Raw genomic sequence first — 25,902 nt, 5'->3', positions numbered from 1 at the left:
AGACGGGCTCTGGAGCCACGAGCGCAGGGCACTGCTGTTCTGGAAAGGGGCTCTCTGGATGTGCGGCCGATCCATGTTATGCCCGGTGCCCACTTTCAAAAACGCAATGGGTGGAGGAAAAGAAGTTGAAAAAGATGTAATGTTCTGTTTTCCTAACAGTAAAACTTCTGGAATTCTGGATGTAGAAGAATGAGACTTCCACAGCCTGGATAAAATAAAATAAAACAAAGCACAAAGCTCTCCCCTTTGCCCCTTGATCTTCGTTCGGAAGGAAGACTGGCATCCCTGCTTGACCCGCGTGGGAAGGGAGAAGGTTATATTTGACACCTGATTGCATGGATAGGTGCAGCTCCGTACACAGCACATACTATGTCTGAAGAGAGGCGCCAGCCTGGAGGGTCTCTCCCAGGGGAGGGAGGGGTCCTGGGAGTTACCAAGAAAGGGAAGTTAGATTCTCTCTCCGAGCGGGACTTGCCTGCGATTCCTGCCCAACGCTCTGACGCAGCCGAAGCTGTTCGACAGCTATAAACGCCAAGCGACTCCAGCATCCAGATCCTTCCGGGACCTGCCTGCAGGCGCTTTCCGGACCAGTGCACACGGTGACCTGTCTACTCCAGGAGCCCTGGGCACCCCTCCTTCCTCTCCTCACACCCTAACCCAGCCGTGGGCAAAGTACGGCCCGCGGGCCGCATCCGGCCCGTTTGAAATAAATAAAACTAAAAAAAAAAAGACTGTACCCTTTCATGTAATGATGTTTACTTTGAATTTATATTAGTTCACACAAACACTCCATCCATGCTTTTGTTCCGGCCCTCTGGTCCAGTTTAAGAACCCATTGTGGCCCTCAAGTCAAAAAGTTTACCCACCCCTGCCCTAACCCTAACCTGGTGAGCCATCTTCTAGCCCTTACAAACGTCTCCCCTCAGCCAACTCTGCAACATTTCCTCACTGCTGTGCCCTGGCCTGGAAACTGAACCCCTGTCCATCTGTCAGCTCTGGTGGTCCTTGTTTTATATCCCCAGCCCAGTGGCTACCAATATAGTACATTCACAGAGAAGAAAGGGCTTCCATTTAGACCCTAAACTACAGAAATTTCTTCAAGAAGAAAACTGATGAGAAGAGGGATGTACTTTATCTAAATTGACCAAAAACAAAACAAACAAACAAAAAAAAAAATGGCCTCTCTGGTTGTTATTAAAATGACCAGGAAAGCCACATTTTGATGGAAGATGCTGCTACAGTTGATGCAGAAGGTAAGTCCCTTCCTCTCAGGAGGCTTTTCTGCATTTATTTCCTTTCCCTCTGGGTAAATAGGATCTGTTTGTGGAGAACAGGTCCGCTCTCTCCTGGCAGGTTTCTTCCTGATCCTTCCTGGCTTTCACTGGGAGAGGTTTCCAAACAGTGGCTGCCCAGGCCTCCCCTCTAGAAGTTCTGCTCTAATTGCCGGTGGCTGGCGGTGGCGGGGGGGGGGGGGGGGGACAGGACGGGGGGCGGGGGGGGGATGGGGGGGGAAGGGGGCGGGGGGGGGGACGGGGGGGGCGGGGCAGGTATCTACAGGCGGTCAGTGCCCCCCGGGCGATTCCAGTGCACAGCAGGGCTAAGACCACCACCAAAGGAAATGGTGCCTGGTGGCTGAAATGAAACCCGTTGTATCTGGGAAAGATGATCAGATTTTTACTAAGAATGAGTATCTTTAGAAAACTGCTACCTGATAAGGCAGAGGTGAGATTAAGGGCTAAATGTTTCTTACGAGCAAGGAACATGCCAAGGACGTTTTAAACAGGGCAACGAACAGGGACAGAGCACAGTGGAAGCTGTGCACTTTTGGAAGCTTTTTTATGGCCATATTCTCGTAACAAGCCTCTCCGCAGCCCCGTGACCACGCAGGTGGATGAGGAGACTGGAGCTCGGAAATGGTAGAAGAGCCGCCCAGGGTCACCCCTTCAGGAGACTCCAGAGCCTGGGCTCTTTCAAGTTCATCCGAGAGTCTCCAGGAAACCTTCTCTGGTTCGTGCTCCTGGGCCCTGAAGGTGAACAGGAAACCCAAACAGATTGTGCAGAACATGATCCTACAAATAGGCCTGGAGAACTCATCCGAGGGGGATACAGCAACTGACTGCCCTTGACAAAGAGCGATTGGCCTCCGTGCACTGGGAAAGCTGTGTGCGCCCTTCTTCTGGGCACGTGGTGGTAGCGTTGCTGCCCCTAAAGGGGGGAGCAAGGCAAGGGTACCCTGCCCAGCAGCTGAGCACTGGGTCAACCTGAGGGTGGGTTTGGAATCTCATTAAGAAAGCAAATGGCCCGGCTGGTGTAGCTCAGTAGTTGAGTGTTGACCTATGAACCAGGAAGTCACGGTTCGATGCCCGGGTTGTAGACTCAGTCTCTAGTAGGGGGTGTATAGGCGGCAGCCAGTCGATGATTTTCATCACTGATGTTTCTCTCTCTCTCCCTCTCCCTTCCTCTCTCTGAAATCAATAAAAACATACATATTTCTTCACTTTTAAGAAATGCCCAGGTCCGCCTGCCTCCCACCCACTTCTGTAATTTTCTACAGCAGGTGACATCCCATGGTACAACCATGTCCATGTTCACAAAATATAGGGTGTCACAAAAATGCACATTTACACTTTGAATGATTATGAAGTCAGTGCTTATCACACTACGTCTCCTTTTCAAAACTGAGCCAGCCGCTGTTAAGGCATGTACACATTTTTGGGGACACCCTGTCGTTGAGAGAGTCTCCTTTCTGACTCCTGGCTCCAGCCCATTTCTGAGGATGGGGACTCCCCGGGGTGGTGGCGACGGTGCACAGCCCCCTCCCGGGCGGCAAATCGATTCACTCAGTAGATAACCGGCGCTTGGCCAGCAGCCGGGGCTGCAATCGGGCCTCTGTTTATGACAGTAACTTGAGAAGCCCTTTCTCAAGGAGAGACCAATGCATGAAGCGGTTGTATTTATAGACGTTAAATAAACCTCTTCGGAGAGGTCACCATACCCAGCAGGAAATGGGGAGCCTCTATTGTGTGAAAACACTTAACACCACTGGTTATGGAAATTTTTAAATAACATTCATCAATATTTTGCCTGCCTGCGTACAAGGAAAAAAAGGTTACCAATCGGGGTTAGACATCTATAAAGCTGATTTATACCAAGAATCTAGCAAAGTTGGTCAAACTTAAAAATATCCCGGAAAGAGTATGTATAGAGAGGTGAATAAATCTAGCCATTTAAAAAAAGACAGTGGGCTGCACGCTGAGACGGTGGAATTTCAGAAATGGGGGTGTTTGCCCATGGAAATGTGCTCTCGGGCTCCAGGTACATGGTTCAGGCCCAGCAGTATCTTCTTCTCCAACCTGATTTGCTTTAACACCCTCTCCCCACGTTCCTTCCAGAAAGTTCTGAATAGCAATGCCCTTGATGAGAAGCTTGCCTGTCTTCTTCCAACCTACATTTGGCTAGGGGCTGTCTCAGGACTAAGAAGGACAAATCCAGAGATGCACGTATACCCTCCTGCTAACCGTGACTGTGGAGGAGCAGGGGAGAGGAAGGAAAGAAAGGGCGGAGAAGAGAGGGGAAGTGGGGGGAAAGGAGGAGAGGAGATGCCCCACAGGCACAACTCCAAACCCAGGCCCACATGAGTCACTCTCCCTTTCTGCTGCTACAGGAAACTAAATCTGTCTGTTGCCTCCTCTTGGGTCAACCAAGTGCTCACCCACGGCCTCAAGGGCCAAGGAAGTCTTGTTGAAGGGCTTTTCTCTCCCAAACCAGGAAACGCCAGGCAGTTTACCGCCTTCCCATGAGCCCTCTGCATGCAGCCTGAGATCGGGCTAAGGTTTTTAGCAAACGTGTCCTAACGTGCACAAAGAATATGGGTCTTGTGGCTGTCTCTATGGCCCCTGTAATTCTGGCTCATTTCCTAAGAGACTAAGGAGGCTGTCTTGGCCCCTGAAGCTTCAAGCGTTGAGTTCCTCGGCTACCCTAGCCCATCCGACCCCGCCAGCAGCCTCCCCCTCTGGCTCTGTGGTCATCTCTACCTCCACCTAGGGGGGTGGCCAGGCAGGGGCCTGGAGGTGGGGTTTAAATATGACTCCAACACAAGGAAGAGAGCATTAACAGCATCTGGTGGTAGCTAACCCTGGCGACCTGTTCCAGGGTCACGTATGGCTGCCCCAAGCATTAGAAAATGGATTTCCACCCTGGCCGGTTTGACTCAGTGGATGGAACATCAGCCTGTGAACTGTAGGGTCCCAGGTTCGATTCCGGCCAGGGGCACATGCCTGGGTTGTGGGCTCAATCTCCAGTAGGGGGCGTGCAGGACGCAGCCGATCAGTGATTCTCTCTCATTGATGTTTCTATCTTTCTCTCCCTCTCCCTTCCTCTCTGAAATCAATAAAAATATATTTTCAAAAAAAGGATTTCCGCCGAAACCGGTTTGGCTCAGTGGATAGAGCGTCGGCCTGCGGACTGAAAGGTCCCAGGTTCGATTCCGGTCAAAGGCATGTACCTGGGTTGCAGGCATATCCCCAGGAGGAGATGTGCAGGAAGCAGCTGATCGATGTTTCTCTCTCATCGATGTTTCTAACTCTCTATTTCTCTCCCTTTCTCTCTGTAAAAAATCAATAAAATATATATATTTTTTTTAAAAAAATGGATTTCCAAAAACCATGCCTGGCACCAAATTTGACAACTTTACACCTGTACCTCAGAGATTAAAAATTAAAAATTCCTGGGCCTCTGAATATCAAGCTGAAGACATTCGTCTTTCTGTAGAATTCAGAGATTCTCTTTGGAAGCTTAAGTATAGCTTTGTTTATCCTCTAAGTTCAGTTTAAGATCACCTTGTTTAGGACGCCAACCCTGACTCTTCCTTCAAGCTCCCTGCGGCCCACCCAGGGCAGGGTCCTCCTCGGTGCACGTAAGTCCTCTCCTCTGACACTACTTCCTGGGTCCTAACCACACTCACTCCACAGGGCCTGGGCTGTGAGTTCCTCCATATGCAGAGGGGGTGCGTCTCACCCATTTTGAAATTCAACAACCCAGCACAGTGATTAGTTAGTAAGCAGCAGAGAAGGGATTAAATGTTTGTTGAATGAATAAAGTCATTTCTTAGAGAGTTACAATTCTAGCGCTTGGTAACAATCAGAGGAAGGGTTGCAGCATTTCATTCTTCAAATAAAAATTCCTGAGAGTTAAGAAATAGATAATCAGCCTTAGCTGGTTTGGCTCAGTGGATAGAGGGTCAGTCTGTGGACCGAAGTTTTCCAGGCCAAGGGCACATACCTGGGTTGCAGGCTCCTCCCCGACCCAAGCCCTGATCGGGTTGAGTGCAAGAGGCAACCAATGTGTTTCTCTCACATCAATATTTCTGTCCTTCCCTCTCTCTTCCACTCTCTCTAAAAATCAACGGAAAAATATCCTCGGGAGAGGATTTAAATATATATATATAAAATAAAATAAAAAAGAAACAATCTAATTTGGAGCTAGAATTTGAAAATGATAGTAAGCCTAGTGTCTACTTTTTCTAGACCAGAGAGAAGTAATTAATAATTCACCATTTTTTAATGGCTGGGAAGAACTGCATGATTTGGGGGCCTGCTGATGGTGTTATAATGAACATCAATTTGGCCTAACTGAGCGCGTTTCCAGGGCAACGCAGCTCTCAATCATGTCAAATTACAGCTGTTATCTCCCTGGGTGTCAGTTTTCCTGGGAAGCTAATTGAAATTGAAAAAGTATATCCTTAGGTCAAGGTCTGACTTTTCTTTGGTTTCATGCAGTTTATCAAAGAGAAGAGAGAGAGAGAGAGAGAGAGAGAGAGAGAGAGAGAGAGAGAGAGAGAGATTGAGAGAGAGAGAGAGAGAGAGAGAGAGAGAGAGAGAGAGAGATTGAGAGAGAGAGAGAGAGAGAGAGAGAGAGAGAAGGAAATAAATTTTAAAATCCCCCCAAATAACACAATCTGTCCAGATTTAGGAGAAAAGTCCAGGGCTCCAGTCCTCAAAACTAAGAGCACCCTTCAGAGAACTGGGTGGGGTGGGGGCTTAGAAACGGCACCTGCGGTTCATCCGGGGTGTGCACGAGTAGAACGTGGCGAAATAGGAAGGGGGCGGCACCGGCGGAACGAAGTCGTCGGGGTCTGGGATGCGTCCCTGTTCTTCCACTTCCTCGGCAGAAATCTGGGATTCATCCTAATGAAACAACACCGCATTAGTCAGCCGCCTGCACCCCTGAGGCTCGGGGAGAAAAGCAACCCGCACAGAAAAGGCCCAGGCGGTTCCGCAGAATCACAGTGGCGGTGCCACCTCGCGGGGACTTACACTGCAGGACCTCCTAGCGGCAAAGATCTGGACGTAGCGCAGGGCGGCGGCCACCAAGCAGACGGTGGTGGTCAGGGCGTTCAAGGCACACAGGGCAAAAAGGACTTTCTGGGACAAGGAAACAGACGTCACTGAGCACTTTAAAGCAGGTGACCAGAATGCAATATAAAAACTTTTAAACATAACTAATAACACTGCCCTGTCCCAGTAAGATGATTCCCATGAGAAAAGTCATGTAAAGGAATTACATGGTAAAGGCCCCCCAAAATGCTAGTGTGCCCAGCCAGGTGGCTCAGTTGGTTGGAGCATCGCACACCCAAAACATTCTGGGTTCGATTTCCCAGTCAGGTTTTATCCCCAGTAGGGATGAGTCCAGAGGAAACCAATCAATGTTTCTTTCTCTCTTTCTCTCTCTCTCTTTTCCTCTCTCTCTAAAATCAGCAAACATATCCTCAGGTGAGGATTTTTTTAATGCTGGTAATTATGATGATTCACGCAATGGTGTGTACTTCTTAGTTTAAAAACTTATCTGAGAAGCTTCCTGTCCCAGAAAGACCAGATGCTGCACTATTTCTCTCTGCAAGCATCAGGACACTGTATGGAAACATTCCCTCCAGGAAAGCAGTGAGTTTCTCTTCTGAAGTTGGAGTTTCCCGTGACATTAATTCCCAGCCTCCCCCTCCCACAGCGTTGCACCAGGACAGCTTGCTGCTGCATCTGTGGCCACTGATTCTATTTCAGGAGCTACTGGCAGAGCTGCCCAGGGCACACAACTGGGACAAGGGAGGGGGCAGGCCGCCCGAGTGTAAACAGGGCTTCTCTCCTCTGAACGCACATCTCAGAATAGCAGCAGAGGCGATTCCAAGTTTCTGTTGCCACAGTCCTGGCTCCTTAGTGGGGCTTTCCCTAAGCTAAGTCCTGGCTCAGGAAGTTTGGGGGTGACTCAGCTACCAAAACTCCAGAAGCCAAAGAAAGCAGCCGTTTTTACATCCTGCATAATCCAGAGAGCTGGCAGCTTCTTCCACTGCTGGGAGATTCCTTCCCCTCCCCACCCCCACCCCCGAAATAAACTCCAAACAAAGGCCTAACTAAAGAAAGCCATGAGTGGCAGACTATCCAAAAGCTAGTACCGCCCACTTCACCAACTGATCTTGTCACTCCCTGGGCTAATGGACCTTCAGTCAGGACACCATTTTTATCCAACTCCCTAATAAAGTTAATTTTGTATTTGTCTTCAACTGGGATCATTTGGTTTTCATCTCTTTTGCTTATTATAGTTGTTGCCTATGAAATGAGAGGTAAAGTGCTTGAATTTCTCCTGTGTCTTCTGGCCAGTATCTCTCCTAAGTGTGTGTCCCAGAACGATAGCACTCAACAGCCCACAAGATTCACTTACACCGACCTAGGAGCATCAGAACAATGGCAAATGGGCAAGCAATTTAAAGGGCTTGCTAAAAGCTATATCATATGTGTATATGTATATGCATATGTATATGTGTGTGTGCATATACATACATACACACACACACACACACACACACACACTCCTTTACATTTTTTTTACTATTTTATAATTCTTGAACACAAAGAAAGCTGTCCATACACAATGTAAGAGACACACAATAATATGTGACTCTTTCTGTGTTCAATTCTGTCTCTGAGTCACCGATGAGGGGTTGTTCACATAGCTTTCAGCAACATAGCTATTTGAGAGAGGTAACAAGGAACTTTGCTTTTTTGGGGCTCTATAGTGTTTTCACTGCTGGGCTATGAAATTCATTCAAAATACCTTAAGTAGAAGGTGAACCGCGCTACAAGGCTGAACCGGGAAGAGTTTCAAGACATTTTCTTTGTCTGTGCATTTAGCTGGTTGAAATTCTTCACAACAGAAGCAAATCTTGCCTTCACCTAAGTCCACCTTCAGGGGGAAAAGGCAGAATAATAATTTCATTATTAACAAAAAATACACAGGCGACACCATGGAGCACCAATCCTACAGAATGAGATTAAGGCAGGGTTTAGGGTCAGGCAGAGTCTGTATCAGTCAGGACAGGCTCTGGTGTGCTGTGCTAACAACCAGACCCCAATTTCCAGTGGCTTAACCAAACAAGGTTATTTCTTGAATATGCTACATGTCCATTTAGGTCATCAGGGGACTCTGCTCATCAAATTAACTTAGAGACCCAGGTTGGTAGAGTATCTACCATCTCAGGATTAATCACTGCTGTGCCAGAGAAATGGAGAACACAAGATAAATTGCACATTGGCACTTAAAGTAGGGTTGTCAGATAAAATGCAAGACACCCAGTTAAATTTGAAAAAAATAATAGACCATTTTTTAGTATAAGTATGTCCTAAATATTGCATGAGACATGTTTATAGTATAAGCTATTAGCTGATTATTTTAAATTTCAATTTAATTAATGTTCTGTCATGTATTTTTATTTGCTAAATCAGGCAACCCTAGCATAAATCTTTCTCTTGGCAATGACACTCAACCCTTTACCTAATTTGTCCCCACCGAACTCCAAGAGGGCAAGGAAGCTCAGTCTACCGTGTGCCTATAACAAGCAGATGGTACATTTTGGTGAACATTATCCCTAAACCATGTGTACTTAGAGATCTCTTAGTTCACATCTTCAATATTTTATTTATTTGAAGTGATAACTTCAATGATCAGAAAAAAAATTTTTTTCTCATTGAATTAAGATTTTTACCCTCTAGCCATAGTAATAAATTTCATGGTAGTTTTGAAAATTGGGAAAAATTTGACTAGGAAGCTAAAGGGAAAATTCCACTACTGGATTACACAACATTTTTTTGGTTTGGTTATAGTTTTTCTTTTTTTGCAAATTTATATACACACAAAATTTGCGTACACAAACATTAAGCATACCATTCAAGAAATTTTGAGCAATGCATACACCTGAGTAACCCAAACCCTATCAACATAGAGAACATGACCATGAGAGTAAGCCCCTTCCCCATCAATCCCTGCCCACACCCTTCTAAAGGCAACCAAGGTTTTGATTTCTTTTCTACATAGATTAGTTTTGCCTCTTCCAGAACTCCATGGATTCCTTGTCCTTAAACTACATGGGAAGGATGCGTTATTATATCAAACACTGATGCCCAGATTTTAACGTAGATGCCTGTGATACAAAGGATTACAACCAAAGTTACCTTGATGGACTCCATCATCTGTCCATTCATTCCCATTTGGTTTCTTTCCTTCCCTAGTTTGTCCACAGAGATTATCTCAGCAATGCCCTCACACCTGAGTCCACACCCCACCACACACACACACACACACACACACACACACACACACAGGCACTAAGCTGTCTGTATTTGAATTCTTCTTCCATTCTCACATTGTTGAAGATGCATCCTAGCTTCTTGCCTTCGAAGGGGAAACTACTGCAGCTATTTGGACAGTATTTCTCTAGGCTGGGTCTTGGTGGGTTGGAACTTTCCTTTCCTCTTGGAGATCGCTGGCTGTCTCTTGGCCCCTCTCCCATAATTAAATTCTGCAGGTAAATATTACTCTCAATGGTCTTCCTCCTTTAAAGTCTCCAGCTGGGAGCTTCCTGTTTCAGTGCAGGCAGCACTGTTTAGTAGTAACCAACAAGCAGCCAGCCGAGATGATACATTCTGTGCGCGTCTCCACTCTCCCCATGTACACGAGGCCCTGTCCTTCCCAAGCAGGACCCGAGCTCACTTTTTCCAACATGACACAGTGCAATTTCTATTTCCTGTACTTCTGTAATTCTCAAGATCTTATCGAAGGATTCTGCCTCCCTCAGGTAAGACGAGGTGTCATTTTATCAAGTACTCCCTTCCCACAAGTCCATTCTTGATATGAGGCATTCCGTTAAGAGAGAAACCAGGCCTGTGTGGGCTACGCACACGGCTGCATTATTCACACAACGCCCGACATTCAAATATACAGAAACCTTTGGGGTGAGCCAGTGTGGATGGTAAAATTTTCCAGTTGTGTGAAGGGTAATCCCTTAAAACAAGACTATTTGAAAGTTTAATCGTTCTGCAAATAATAATGAATATCAATGACTGTGCCCAGCTGATACAAGAAGCCCGAAGGCTCTGTGCAAAATGATTCCAGACAACTGTGCATTTTGTATTCTGTGTTCTCCCTGGTCCTGATCCTTCACCTCCCCTCCTAATCCCATCTCTGCCCAAGGTTTCTAAAAGCGTACTCTAACTTCTCCTCAATCTCTTTAACCTACCTGCACACAAACCTGGTCAAGTATCCCCAACCCTCAGTGAACAACATCCATCCTTCAACCTTGACACTGGCTGTTAGATGTACTACTCCTTCCTCCCGCCATCAACCAGTACTGTGGTTCTCAACCCTCACTGCACATCAGAATTTCTGGGAAGCTTCCTAAAAAGTTCCGATGTATCTTTAGCAATTAAGGAACTGCTAACGAAAGTAAGGAGGAGATTTACTTCAGTCCCAGGAGACTGGCAAAAAAATGAAAGACACTTGTTGGTGGAGGAGGGTCACTGGAGAAATGGGAGCTGAAGCCCTTTATTTCAGGAACTGCTATATATTTTAAATTAAAAATATTTATTTAGGAAGTTTTTTATGAAGTTAGACATACATTTATTTCATAACCCAGCAGTTCTACCTCTGTTTGTATGTGTATATATATATATATATATATATATATATATATATATATATATATTTACTCAAGAGAAATGAAACCAGGTCCACAAAAAAAATAACTAGACAAAAATATTTATAATAGCTTTATTCATAATGCTCCCAACTGGAAACAACCCAAATGTCCGTCAACGGGAGAGTGGATAAAATAAGTTGTAGTGTTTTTATACAGTGACATACTGCTCTGGGAAAATAAAGGATAAATCTCAAAATTTTTCATACTGAGCAAAATAAGTCAGACACAAAAAGGCATATATTGTATGACTCCACTTATAGTAAGTTCCAGAACAGGCAAAACTAATCTCTGGAAGACACTGGAGCAATGGTTGCCTAAGAGAGAGTAGAGGCTGCCTGAGGAGACCACAGGACTTCCTGGGGCACTAAAATAAATGTTCTGGATCCTGATGGGGTGTATACATGAGCGTGTTTGTTAAGATGAGTATGAATGCACTGATCAAAACCCAATGAACTGCACACATAAAATCTGTGTATTTCACTGTCTGTAAATTGTACCTCAATTTAAAAAAAAATAGTGAATAAAGTCATCAAATGGTCATATGTGTAACAAAATATAAGACAAGCAGAACAACCGCTGTCCTGGGAACCTGCCCCACTCAGGAAAAGCCCACAGGGACAGGCAGCACTGCTCCTAGTGGCCGAAGCCAGACCACCACAGACAAGAAAACAGTGAACTAACCTACTCCTCTCTCCATCTCCTATATCTTTAAGTGAGAGAAAAACAATATGCAGGCGGGTAGATACAATATATCCCATTTTTGAAAAGTACATTTTGAGCCCTAACCGGTTTGGCTCAATGGATAGAGCGTCGGCCTGTGGACTGAAGGGTCCCAGGTTCGATTCGGGTCAAGGGCATGTACTTTGGTTGCGGGCACAACCCCAGTAGAGAGTGTGCAGAAGTCAGCTGATTGATGTTTCTCTCTCATCGATGTTTCTAACTCTATCCCTCTCCCTTCCTCTCTGTAAGAAATCAATAAAATATATTAAAAAAAAGAAAAGTACATTTTGAATAACCCCACCCCATACACATGTATGTAATGAGCATGAGAACATGAAAGGGAACTTCCTGGCTTGTTGCCATGGACTTGGGGTGGCGGATGTGGGTGGAGAAGGAAGGAGGAAGGAGAGCACCTCCCTCCCCGCAAAGCCTCCATCTGTCAAATAGCCTCACTAGTGAAAAACAATTATAAGACTCCACTGATGGAAAATTATGTGTTTCACGCATTGATTGACGGCAAAATAAAGTTATCAAGTAGTTCGCTGTTCTATCCCCAAATAGTAAGATTTCAAATAATTTTTTTTACATTCTGTCTTATACTTTTATGGCTTGTTCAACTTTTTATAATTATATCATCAGAAACAATCACAGAGTTGGTTCTGTGGTGAGAAAAATGCTTCAAAATAAGCATACACTGAAAAGCTTTAAAAAATACTCATGCCCAGACTCCCACTCCAGGGCAACTGAGAATCTCTGGATGTGGGATCCAAGTTTGGGTATATTTTTTAAAGTTCCCCCAGGTTATTCTACTGGGCCAGGGTCGAGAACCACAAAACTTCTCAGAAAAGTCAACCATCTGTACTCTTAACCCCATACAATCTGGCTTCTGTTTTCTCCAGTGCTACCAGTGATGGAACCACGAGGCTGACTTCTCACCACCGTCCTCCCAACCTGGTTTCTACCCACTCCCTCTACTGGTTCATTGTTCAAGGTCCATCTCAAATGTCTATATTCGGGTGGCCCTCCCCATCTTCCCATGGGTGCAAGCCCTCCTTTTGCATCCCCTAGAACGGTGTCTCACTGATGGCTGAACATCTACCCTGCTCTGCAGTTGGGCGTCTATTCATTCCCTCAGTGAACACGGACCAAGCATTTGCATGCGAATCCTACTCCTCTTGCTCTTGCTTAAACTACAGGTCAGAAGCGATGTCTGACTTTTCTTTCTACTCTCAGCAGCCTCTAGCTGCAGCCTCTAGCATGGTGTCTGGCATGTAACAGATGCTACAATCTTACCCAACTGTCTTTCATATATTATGACTTTTCACTTCCAGCTTGTATCTACTCTATTTGCCCCTTCTAATTTGCTGTGTGATTGGTAATGAGAAAAATTAAGCTTTGTTCAAATTTTTTTTTCTGGGAACTCTCTCTATCTAAAGGAATGTTTAGGAGGCTGCTGAAAACTCCCAAGGAAATAGAAAACCATAGAAATTCCCACTGGAAAAAGAGAGAAGACACGTGTATGAATATCTTTATCCCCAAAAAGAAAGGAATACATGCGTAGGAGTGTACAGCTAGGGCATTCTGGAAGATGATCTTGTGGGGGGACCATGGACTATTTCCTGAAGGAGAAAATCTTCGAATGAGGCTTTAGAAGACTGATGACACTTGGATGAACGGGGAAGTACGGGGTAGGGAATTTGAGGGGGAGAGGCAGCATAGCTAGAAACAGGAAGTAGGGCAGGAGCCTGGGTAATGACCTGCAGGCTCGGCTCAACTATAGGGACTGGGCGGCTGCAGGGAGCAGGAAGGATGAGGGTGAATCGCAGAGGGCCGTCAAAATCAGAAGAGGTTGTGAGCCTGCGACCCCATAACTTAAGGTTATTGAGTGATTACATGACAAAAATCCAAAGGGCTGTTCAGCGGGTGCAGCAGGCTTGCAGGAGTTCCCAAGGAGCTTTCCTGTTTAGGAAGGTCGTGAGTTTCCCTGCGAGGGACTGAGCACACAGCCTTTGGAGGATGTGGTTGTATCTGGCTGGTTTCAAAAGCCTGAGAGGGTGAGACTGCCTGGTAACCGAGTTCCAAATAGATGAGATTTAATACAACTTCTAAAAAAGTCCTTGTATTTGCTTTGCTTCATGTCACAGGGAGACATTTGTTACTACAAAGTCCTTTTGAAAAGTTCAGAGATGACGAGCAATTTCACTTGTGGGTATATACCCCGAAGAATGGAAGGCAGGGTTTCATACAGATATTTGTCATCCTTTTTCCATAGCAACATTATTCACGATAACCAAAAGGAGGAAGCAACCAAGTCATCCATCGATGAATGAGTGGATAACCAAAACGTGTTATACACATAGAGTGGAATATTATTCATACTTAAAAAGAAAGAAAATTCTGACACACAGTAAGTACAATATGGATAAACTTTAAGATTACTGTGTTAAGTGAAATAAGCCAATCAAAAAATACTGTATGATTCCACACCTATGAGGTACCTGAAGTAGTTAAATTCATAGAAAGTAGGATGCTGGGAGTGGGGGGCAAGAGGAATGGGGAGTTACCGTTTCATGGGAAAAGTGCTTCAGTCTTGCAAGATGGAAAGAGGCCTGGAGATCAGTGGAACAACAGTGTAAATGTACATAACACTACTGAGTGGTTAGGATGGTAAATTTTTTGTTATGTGTATTTTACCACAATTAAAAGTTATAAAAAAATTCAGAGATGGTACAGGTCCACAACCTCTTATACTCAATTCTGAAACCTTAAAAGTTTCTATTACAGCCGCTGTCCCAGATTCCACTGGGGCGCTACAGAATAAATAGTCTATATGTCACATGTATCTTCTAAAAACTGGGAAAACTCTGAAATCTGAAACTCACCTGGCCTCCAAAGGTTGTGGATACGTAAAGGCCTGCTGACTTGTATTCTGATAATACCCATTTTTCCTCTCTAGATGAGTGCAGATAGATACTGACAGTGGATACCTAATCTACCAGTTAACTAACGATGCACTGTATTACTGGGGTTTGGGGTTCTGCTGGCTGGCCTTTCCCTAGAACAAAATAACTGACAACCTGAGTAAAATAATTAGCAGACAGCTTCCTTTTACCAACCTCGGGTTTCACTTTAAGAGGCTGCCTGGTGCATCCATGTTGCCAGCCACACACTGGCACCCAATGTGAGCCAGACAGGCGGGTCAGCCCAGTGCACAGTGGCATTTCGGGACTGCTTACCAAATCACACCTGGGCACGCTGGACACGAACTGGGCCCCTTGGCAGCCCAGGATAAACCCGGCGAGATTTAAGAGGACACACACCACAGAGAGCAGCACGAAGAGGTTGACCTGAAATGACAAGAAAATAGGTAGTTAGAAAAAGATGACAGCTAAGTTCAGAGAGGGTTTTATCTGAAGAAAACAAACTCACATTCTCTTCCTAGAGGAAGCATTTTCTTTAAAGTCAGAACCATGGCTTTAGTTTCAGAAACTTCCCCCCACTTTTTAGAATGTTTAAAATGTGCTCAGGAATGCCAGTGCCTTTCAAATGTTCTCAACAATTCCATGTCCCTATCCCCCCCCCCCCCCTTTTCAGTTAAGGGAGTTCTGCCCCTATCTTTTATCTGTACAGTGCAATAAGCAATGCTGATTTTCCCCTTGAGCCATTGTTATTTTTCCTGAGGTTTGCAGAATCAGTGATAAGTAGACAAATGGAGCATTCTAGAATATAAATGGAACCCAGGGAAATCAAGAAGCTCAGAGCCATTACTAGCCAGAAATCGTAGTATACAAGTGACAATAAAGATGAGCCCTTTTGCAGTTCTGTGTGACACAGGCTGCGCCTCTCCTGATAAGATTGGAATTTCCCTCGGTTGCCCCTCAAACCCTTCACCCAATCAGTGGTCAGACAGAGCGGCACCAGTAACCACTGCTGTATCTACCGCAACATCAGATGCTTTGAAAAGAAAGCACACCACTAATCTTCATAGCTAAGGCTTAGCAGCAGCAGATGTAAAATGGGTGAGAGTCCATCTCCCCACACTAGACCCCAAACTTCATCATTAAAATCGTAAGTCCAGCTCATCAAATGACTCCATTTAAAGAGTCAACAGGCAAGCCCCAGGCTGGGAGAAAATATATCATGCATATGTTGAACAAAGAACCTTTTCCAGAATATACAGATTATCCTCAGCTCAAAATAGAAAGCAGACAACCCAAAGGGGAAATTGGGCAGGTGCTCTCCCTCCCGGCAGCATGCCTGCCCGTGCCTTCCCTTTCCCCTTCCCCCTCCCTGCCCCAGGCACTTTACCATTAGCCAAAACAAACAAACAAACAAACAAAACTGGGCAAAAGACTGGAGCATGTATTTGACATAAGAAGATACAGGACTGACCAATAAGAGCATGAAAAGGTGTCCACATCACTAATGATCGAGTGCAAATTAAAACTATAATGAGATTCTACTTCACACCAACAAGAATGGTTAAAATAAAAAAGACGGACAGCAGTAAGTATTGGTGAGAATGAGGAGCACGTGGACACTCAGACATCGCCTGTCCGGGTATAAAATGTACCACCGCTTTAGAAAACTGTTTTTCAATTGCTTAAGAATTAAATATAAATCTCCCATGCAGAGGAATTCCAAATAATTTATGGGTATATTCCACCCTCAACTCCCTACACCATAAACGTGGGCTGAAAAGGATCGAGGGGAAGTAACTTTCAAGGGGAGAAACGCGACAAACACAATATCAACCCAGTGACCAGGGTTAACATCACTAATACGTCCTGTTGATGGTATGCACCCTTCATCTGATATGATGAAAATGGCATTCTACCTCTATAGTCTTCCTGCCCAGCATTCATAATATCCTCAGTCTGTTCACGAGAAAAACAGAAGACAATCTCAACTGAGGCACGTTCTACAAAGTGCCTGACAAGGACTCCTCAAAACAGCGGAGAACATCGAAATCAAGGAAAATCTAAGAAACGGTTGCAGACATGACAACGAAATGTAACAAGGCATCCTGGGTGGGATCCTGGACAGAGAAAGGACATTAGGTATAAGCTAAGGACACCTGGAGAGTAAACATTTTAGTTGACAATGACGTACCAATATTGGTTCATTAATTGTGACTAATGTACCTTTAGTTCATTAATTGTGTTAATAATAGGGAAAACTGAAAAAGGGGGGAACATCTGTAATACTCTCAACAGTAAAGATTTAAAAAATAATAGGGGAAACTGGATATGAGGTTATAGGACCTCTCTGTACTATCTTTACAAAATTTCTGTAAATCTAAAATTATTCTAAAATATAGTTTTAATTTTTAAAAATTCTGAATATATATACCTACCATATGACCTGCAATTCCACTCCTAGAAATAGACCCAGAGAAAAATATGCAACTGCCCACAAAAGGACTTACAGCAGCTTTATTCATATTAGACCAAAAAATAAAAAGAACTCCAATATCCAACAACAGGAGAACAAACTGACAGTGGAATACTTCCAGCAATAACTTGAACCACGAGTATTTTATGATACTTATATATCAGGCAGCTTGATGCAAAAGGTATTATGTTCTTCAAGTCAGTATTTGGAATTCATCTCAAATCTGACCTTTTGCAATTGTGCCTTTTGTTCATTCCAGATTTCAATTAAATGACCCAATAAAAGAATATTTGTGGGTGAAAAAAGAATATTTGTGGAGCCTGCGGCTATCAAGAAGAAACAACATTTTCAATTTGCCTATTCCTACCTGCTAAAAGTCCCTCATAATCCCCATCACATAACAGTCTTAAGTAATTATGCCTGTAACTGCTTGGTATTATTCAATGTCTTTTATGAGACAAGATTTCATTCTCTAAATAGGTTGACCTTTCCCACTGCCCAGCACTTTCATTTTGCTTATTCCCCTAGTGCTCCAAGTCCAAGATGCAACTGAAACTCAACTATACATATTTAAATTAATAAATTATTCCAGTAATCACATGAAGATAGAGTAGTTAAAAAATAGCTTTAAAATGATGCATCAAACATAAGCATTTAGTCCTACTAATTCCTGAAAGCACATTAAAATGGCAGTAAAGGGAAAATTTTAAATGCAGAAATCCATAAAAACAGAGCAAATGGGAAAACAGCAACAACATTTTAGAAACTAGAAAGCCACGGGCATGTGCGAACTGACTCAACAGTCCTGAGAAAAGTGAATCATACAATGTCAATGAGAAGAGCCAGAACTTAACAGGATTTACTCCTCAGAATCTCCAAATGTTCTTACAGCTGCATATACTTCTGGAAAAGAAAGTGAGCCTAAAAAGAGGACTGTTCAAGAGCCTAAGAAGCAATTAGAAAATGATACAACCACTGTGGAAAACTATTGGCAGTTTCTAATGAAGTTAAACATACACCACTCTATACTCAAGACAGATCACTGTATATGTCCACAAGAAGATGCACAAGAATGTTTGCAGCAGTGGATTGATTCCTACTAACCCAAATTTGGAAACAATGCAAAGATCCAAGAATAGAATGGATGAACAGATTATAGTATATTCATAAATGGAATAAAACTCTGTGCTATGGCCTGAATGTTTGTATCCCCCCAAATTCATATGATGAAATCCTAACCCCCAAGATGATGGTATTAGGAGGTGGGGCCTTTGGGAGATGAATGGGATTAGTGAATTTGTGTGTGTGTGTGTGTGTGTGTGTGTGTGTTTCTATTTAAATATCAAAAGCTCATCAAATTCCTCATGAAGAAAAACTCAAAGACTTTGAATTTTAAAAAACTCTAATACTTTTTTTTATTCTTGACACATCTTTTTAATTGATTGGAGAGGGGAGAGATAGAGATAGAGATAGAGACAGACAGAGAACAGGGAAGGAAAGGAGAGGGGGAGGGAGAGGGGGAGGGAGAGGGAGGGAGGGGGGAAAGGGGGGGGGAGAGAGAGAGAGAGAGAGATTTGTTCCACTTATTCATGTTTGCTTCTTGAATGTGCCCTGAGATCCAACCTGAAACCTTGGCATATCAGGATGATGCTCTAACCACCTGAGCTATCCGGACAACAGTACGGTGACTGCGGGAGGGGGCAGGGGTGGAGGGAAGTGGAGGAGGGTAGGGATGAGAAGATGGTGATGGACTGGACTTGATGTGGGGTGGTGAAAGCACAATACAATGTGCAGGTGATGTGCTGTAAACTGGGCACATGAAACTTGTATAATTGTGTTAGCCAGTGTCACCCCAATAAATTCAATAAAAATTAAAGAAATACTGCCTCAGAATTACTTTCTTTCACAATGTCATTCATTTTTGTCATATCACTGGTACTCATTTAATCACTATGCCTTCTGCGCCACCCCCACCCCCACCCCCACATGCAGTCTTTCATACTGCTCAAAACAAATGTAAAACAATATACACTTTCTCCAGTGGGCACGAAGTTTGAACCAAGGACCCTAAAATAATACTGAATGAATGAATGAATGAATGAATGAATGAATGAATGAATCCAGCAATCACTCAGTGAACAAAATGACAGAAGAATGGATACTTTATGGTAAGTACTACATGGGGGTACCATGCGTTCTTACTAATATTCTGGAACATACACAGACAGGCCCTGAAAGGCAAGCACCGCACCAGAGTCCACTACCACTGCTTGCATGAAAATGGTCGCCACCTTTGCTCTGGTGGGAACTCACCACTTCCTGAGGAAGGAAGAGGGAAGGGTTGCGGCAGGGGAGGGGGGAGGGGGTACAAAGCAGCCCGTCCTTAGAATTCAGGTTACATTTTCCCTTGAAAGCAAGAATGCCATGTGACCTGGCTGGCATTTTAACATCTATGTTCTTGGAGACACAGAGTCCAAGCTCCAAACCAGCGATTAGTCACTGATAAGACAGATTCCATAGGACCCATGACAGTTCATATAACGGCTTATTTGACTCTTAACATTTAAAATTTTAATTCGGTCTGGGGAAGTATTTTAATACAAAGATGTAGAACCCTGAGCAAAGGTATCTGAGCACAACACGATGACACTAGGGGCGGGGAGGGGGGAAAAGAGGACAGGACACCAAACTCAAACTTTTCTGAAGTAGTTTAGCAAAATGAATGTTTCTGATTGACCCCCCAGCACCATGGAAACCAACAAAACATAATAAATCACAGTCACTCAAAAGCCCGGACTCTGGCTGCTTGGAACCTGTTTGGGGAGCTCACACAGGCACTGACTTGGTTTGTCTGTGTGGCTTTAATCCTCAGATCCCAAGAGAACTTACTCCCGTGACACCCCTGAAACGTCTCCCAGAAACTTGGCAGGCATATCACTAACATTCAGACTGCTTCTCCTTGCCAGCAAGCCAAACACAGGCCCACTGCTGCAGACAGAACCAGCTGTCTCTCTTTCCTCTCAAAGATGCTAAGTGTCAGATGTACTCAGGTTGTGCCTGCCCTGAAATTAAAGTGTTTAAACTATAGTAACATTTATTTCCAATTGCTTTTTCAATGGGAGCAGAAGGCTTCTTCCCCTCTCCACCAAAGTAAGACACAAATGATCATCAGTTGGAGAACAGTTTCGAGATGAGTCACTAATTCTGGTGAAAATGTATAGGTCTCGGGTACTTTCCCATCTCCTATGGGAATTCTGTCCTACCAGGACTCTTTGCCCCGATCTCTTGCACCTGCCCCATCTTCCAGGGCTCCCTTTCAGCTCATCGCCCCTCATTTCTTAGGAAAAGTGACTTTTCTCATGAGCTAAGCAATCGGGGCATAAGAAAAAAAGGGGAGGTCCTTAGCATGTGTCTGGCTCTATAATTCCCCAATGCAGCTTAGCTCTGCCATCCCTAAATTAACATGTTCTTGTCAGGAATGAGACTGTGACCAGGAGACAAACATCTGAATGAGAATCTCAAAAGAAACCATCAGAGGCTGACATGACACATCAGATCTGCTGTACAAATCAGGTGAAAGGGTCAGGAATGCGCTGGCAGAAGTAGAGTTGGATTTGGAGATAAGAAAGAAAACAGAAAATTAGGTTTAAACAAAACTGCTGATCTATGATTCTTGATACTCTACTCTCTTTACTCCATTATTCTTCTTTCCCCTTTTCTTTGTACTTCTCTAATGTGTGCTCTGTTCTTGCTCCCGGCCTCCTTTCTGTTGCAGTTAGCTTCTCAAGACTCGGCAGGTTAGAGTCAGACCTTATGATTCCCCAACAATGGAGATCACTGCTCTCGAGAACAATCTGCTACCCAGAGTCAAGTCTCTGAGGATGTCTGCCATGAAGTCCTTCCCTCTCTGTACTCACAAGCTGTTCACATTGTATGTGAAGTCCAACACATACAATGGCATATTCTCCAGCCTTAAAAAGGAAGCACTGGCACATACTACAACAGGAATGAACCTTGGGAACAGTATGCTAAATGAAATAAGCCAGACACTAAAGGAGGATTATACTGATACTAGAGGCCCAGTGCACGAAATTCGTGCACTCGGGGGCTGGGGCATCCCTCAGCCCAGATTGCAAGAGGGCACAGGCCAGGCCAAGGGACCCACCAATGCACGATCAGGGCTGGGGAGGGATGTGGAAGGTTGGCCAGCCGGGGAGGGACTGTGGGAGGGCTCCAGGGCATGTCCAGCCCGTCTCACTCAGTCCTGATCGGTCGGACACCAGCAGCAAGCTAACCTACCGGTCAGAGCGTCTACCCCCTGGCAGTCAGTGCACGTCATAGCAACTGGTTGACCAGTCGACTGTCTGCCCCCTGGTGGTCAGTGCATGTCCTAGCTAGCAGTTGAGCGGCCTTAGCATATCATTGGCATATTATGCTTTGATTGGTTGAACAGACGACCGGACGCTTAGCATATTAGGCTTTTATTATATAGGATGAGGTCAAATTTATAGAGACAGACAGTAGAATGGTGGTCAGTTGCTGAATGGGTACAGAGATTTTATTGGAGATAATATAAAAATGGATAGTGGTGATAGTTGAACAGCATTGTGAATACACGTAATGCCATTGAACTGTACACTCAAAATCGTAAAAATGGTCATTTTTATTTTATGTATATTTTATCAAAAACTTTAAAAATCATACATAAGATTAAACAAAAAAGAAAAGAAAGGAAAATAGATGAAGTCCAATTTCTGCTTCCCTTCCCCCTTGATTCTAAGCTGGCCTTAGAAACTTGTTTGATCTACAGAAAGTGGTGCAAGTGACATTCTGGGACACACAAAGCTAGACTATAAGCAGCCTGGGCCACTTGGGCGACCTGGGTCTCCTGGGCCACCTGGGCCTCCTGGAACACTCTTCTGAGACACTCCCTCTCAGGTCCTAACCACCATGCTGGGAGAATTACATGGGCAGGTCACATGTTCATGTCTTAGTCAACAGCCCTTACTGAGCACCCTGACATGTCTTTTATGCATATATATTAAAATATTTCAGGATGAAGTGTTGTGAAGGCTGGGTTTTAATTCAAAACAACCCAATGGCAAGGGAAAAGAGAAATGGTTAGGGGTGTAGATGAGACAAATCTGATGATTATGTTAATGATTATTGTAGCTGAACAATGGGTACAAGGTGTTTATTGTGTTTCTCTCTGATTAGGAGTGCATTTGAAATTTACCATATCAAAAGAAGAAGGAAGAGGAGAAAATGGAAGAAAAGAAGGAAAGATATGAGGAGGAAGAGGAGAAAGAGTAGAGGAGGAAAAGGAAAGGAGAGAGGAGAAGAAGAAATAAACCGATTTGACTTATCTCTTCATAAAAAAGAGGCAGGAAGAGTATTTTAGAACACGAAAGACTAAAGATACAATAATCAATGGAAATGACTGAACCTTGACTGGATCCTAGGTGGGTTTTTTTTTTGTTTGTTTTAATGGAACTAGGTTACACAGATGTATTCACTTTGTGATGATACATCAATCTGTACAGGTATGCATACAGAAATGCACACAAATCATACTTCAGTTAAAAAGCTTTTTGATTAAGAAAAAGTTATACAACATTTTGGAGTGACAGGAAATTTAAATAAGAGCTGAATATTAAATGACACTAGGAAATTACTGATCATTTTCTTAGCTGTCATAATGTTATTATGGTGACATAAAAGAATGTCTTATTTTTAGGAGAGAATGCCTCCTTAAGAATATAGGGGTAATGGTGTTTAAATGGAACTGTTGAAACCATTTTTATAGTTGTGATGCACAATGTAACTTAAATAAGCGCTTCTATCAAAGTATTCCTTCAGTAAAATGTGTATAGTTTACTGCCAATGATGAGCAAAAAAATAAATATTTATCATTGGGCTTATTTGAATGATTAGAATGAGATTCAATGCCCATATCTTAAGAGTTCAGTTATCTCCAGTGCCAATTTCACCCTTTTAGAGTGAGGCACACACAGGGAGTGTGAACATCAGGGGTGGTTTATTATCCAGTCTGCCTTATCCTTAATCTGTTCACAGATATTTATTTATTAATGATTTTTTTTCATAAGAGTTATGGGATAGGTAACTCACAGAGGGAAAAAATCACGGTCCTACAGCAGTCAAACTTCTTGATTATATTGTGAACAACAGAAACCAAGTTGTGCTATGTAAGCAGAAAAGGAATTTCTTGCAAGGCTATTAGGTAGCTCACAGAATCCTCAGGAACCAGGCTCAGAAACCCAGGAAGGAGCCAAGGGAAGCTGGGTGCTGGGACCTCTCCCAAGGTCCCTGGTGGCCAGCCTCAGGCACCAGTTGCCTCTTGTCCCTAATGAATTCTCAGCTGCCTGACTACTGTCCATCAGTGGGTCCAGCTTCAGAGTCCTGGACAGGAAGTTCAGTGGTTGGAGGTCACGGGCACCCTGACCGCTGGCATTTAGAAGTGTAAGTATCTGGCCGCAGAAGCATCCACAGCTGGAGGTGGGGCCCTGCCCCTCACCCAGACTCACACAAAGGCAGATAGATCAACCCCAAGAAGAGAGCTCAGACACTGCAGACACCAATGGCTAAACCCAACTAAAGCAAGAAACTAAAACAGCCTCCTCTTTAGACAACACGTGTGCTTTGCAGGTATAAAGCAGAAAGGCAAAGTCTCCCTCCTTCCCATTCCCACTGCACTCAACAGTGGTGCCTACTAGAAACAGTTTCCTGTACGTACATCTTTTCAGAAATTTCCTGTGTAACTAAAAAATGTATGTGTAATCCCCCGGGTTTTTCACACACACACACACACACACACACACACACACACACACCATACATATTATCCTGCAACTTTTCACATGACAATGCATCTATTTTAAAATGTTCCCCCCATTGAAAACAGTTTCCCTTCTTGCTCCAAATCATTCATTCATGATTCATGCAGTTTTCTCATAGTGTTATTCAGAACTTGATCACTACAGTCTGCAGGGCCCTTCAGCGACCAGATATTCACATATTACCAGAGTGTATCTGTAATGCACTTTGAAATACTTCAACACAGATGCTGTGATATCATGTACATAGAGGTTGGTCCAAGCTACACCCTCAGGACAATGAACTCCCGTGTCAGGACAGTCAGCTAGCATTTATGAGAAAGGCTGTGACCAGAAGCTGCCTCCTTTATCTTGATCTCCCAACAACATCCAGGTGACTTTGCTAAGTTGGCATAGTGACTATGGAAATGAGTTGTCTAATTCATGAAATTATTAGTTTGTTTAATCAGCACAATGGGTGCTTAATACGTGTTCTCTGTGAAGTTGGTGGTGAGAGCTAAAATCAACACAATTTCCTGTCCCTGCATTAATCAATTCTGGGACCGGCCATATATTTCTGACCCTATAGTAAACAATACTGAGAACAAGCAAAGAGAACTTAGCTACTTGCTCCAGGAAATACTTGCTCCACAAAGGTAAGACTGTGGACCAACAAAATAGTTTATTAAATCTAACAGCTTACTCACCAAATCTTGCTTCTATGCCCTCCCTTCCATTCGCCCACCAATCCAAAGCTCTTATCTTAGATGCTCTGCCCAAACCCAATAAGTTTCCCTATTTTGAAGGACTTGCCTGAGGCTCTCTTTGACTCACCATTTCTCAGAACTACTGGCAAGGAAGTGCTCTCTCTTATAGCCGCAGGTCCAATAAACTTAGCTGTGCTTGATCGGTGGAATTTCAGGTTATCAGCCATGATATTCAAGACAAATGAATGTAACAACAAAAAAACTAGAAGTAAAAAATTGTTCATACTGTGTTCTGTAAGCTCGATAAAAATCCCAGCTCTCTATCCTTTAAGCGTGCTAATCAGAGTGCATGAACATTTTTTTGTTTTCTGGCTACATATGTAGAGTTTGCATATGTAGCAGAATTTGGCTTGAGACTCATTTTTATTGTAAACATCTACTTGGCAGGAAGGTTATTTCAAAGCTTCAGCAATTACCTGTTGCTACCAAATGAAACCTGCTGAGAGCATACCCAAATGGCTTAGGTAAGTTTGTAAACAAGGTACTGCTTAGGCCTTAATTCTGCCCAGAGATGAACACACAAGTACTTCCTATTTCTGAGGGTGCAGGGTCTTACCTAATGCATAGCTCCTGGGAGCAAGTTATCAAAGGACAGAAATGAAAGCTCTACGACCAATGGGCTAAACCCACTGTGGTCACAGGTAAGCCGAAACCAAGTTCAGGGTGCCTTCACGATGCCTGAGTGCATTTTTTGTTGCCATGGGTTAGTCAATGACACATCAAATTGACAGATCTGCCCTCTTGGGGATTTTCTCAGTGGATGATGAAAAATACAGCATAATGTGCTTGCCAAGCCTTAGGTCCCATTTTACATTTACAGTTTCATGTGCATTTACATCTTTTGCTCCTCACTACAGTCCTGAAAGATGGGTGCATTCACATCTATACTAATAAAAGCCTAGGTGGCCCTCGCACACAGCATCGTCAGAAAATGGCCACTGCAAGATGGCACTCATAGCGGAGGTGGGGCCCAGTGGCCGCTCTGCACGGTGAGGCCTGGGGGTCCCGCGGCTCTGCACAGCACGGAGGAGGTGGGTCCTGGCATAGGAGGTGGTTGCAGCAGGGGAGGGGAGTTGGGGGCGATCGGGCCAGCAGGGGAGCAGTTAGGGGGCCATCAGGCTGGCAGGCAGAAGCAGTTAGGGGTAATCAGGCAGGCAGGCAGGCAGGC

The 25,902-nt window shown here is 44.1% G+C and overlaps 1 protein-coding gene across 2 annotated transcripts in view; it reads right to left on the bottom strand.

Annotated features, from left to right (window-relative positions):
• The window catches only part of ENTREP1 (endosomal transmembrane epsin interactor 1), a 56,196-nt gene that overhangs the window by 10,909 nt on the left and 19,385 nt on the right, over positions 1–25,902 (bottom strand). For both annotated transcript variants that reach the window (XM_081103875.1, XM_081103876.1), the window contains exons 3-6: positions 14,977–15,087; positions 8,104–8,232; positions 6,315–6,422; positions 6,052–6,185 (exon numbers count right to left, since the gene is read on the bottom strand). In XM_081103875.1, the coding sequence (XP_080960001.1) occupies positions 6,052–6,185; positions 6,315–6,422; positions 8,104–8,232; positions 14,977–15,087 (482 nt within the window). The remainder of the gene's footprint in view (positions 1–6,051; positions 6,186–6,314; positions 6,423–8,103; positions 8,233–14,976; positions 15,088–25,902) is intronic.

This window comes from Myotis nattereri (genome assembly GCF_964212035.1).
Source record: "Myotis nattereri genome assembly, chromosome: 12".
Classification (NCBI taxonomy): Eukaryota; Metazoa; Chordata; class Mammalia; order Chiroptera; family Vespertilionidae; genus Myotis; species Myotis nattereri.
The sequence above is the reverse complement of the archived record's forward strand: the minus strand, read 5'-3'. Positions and strand labels throughout refer to the sequence as shown.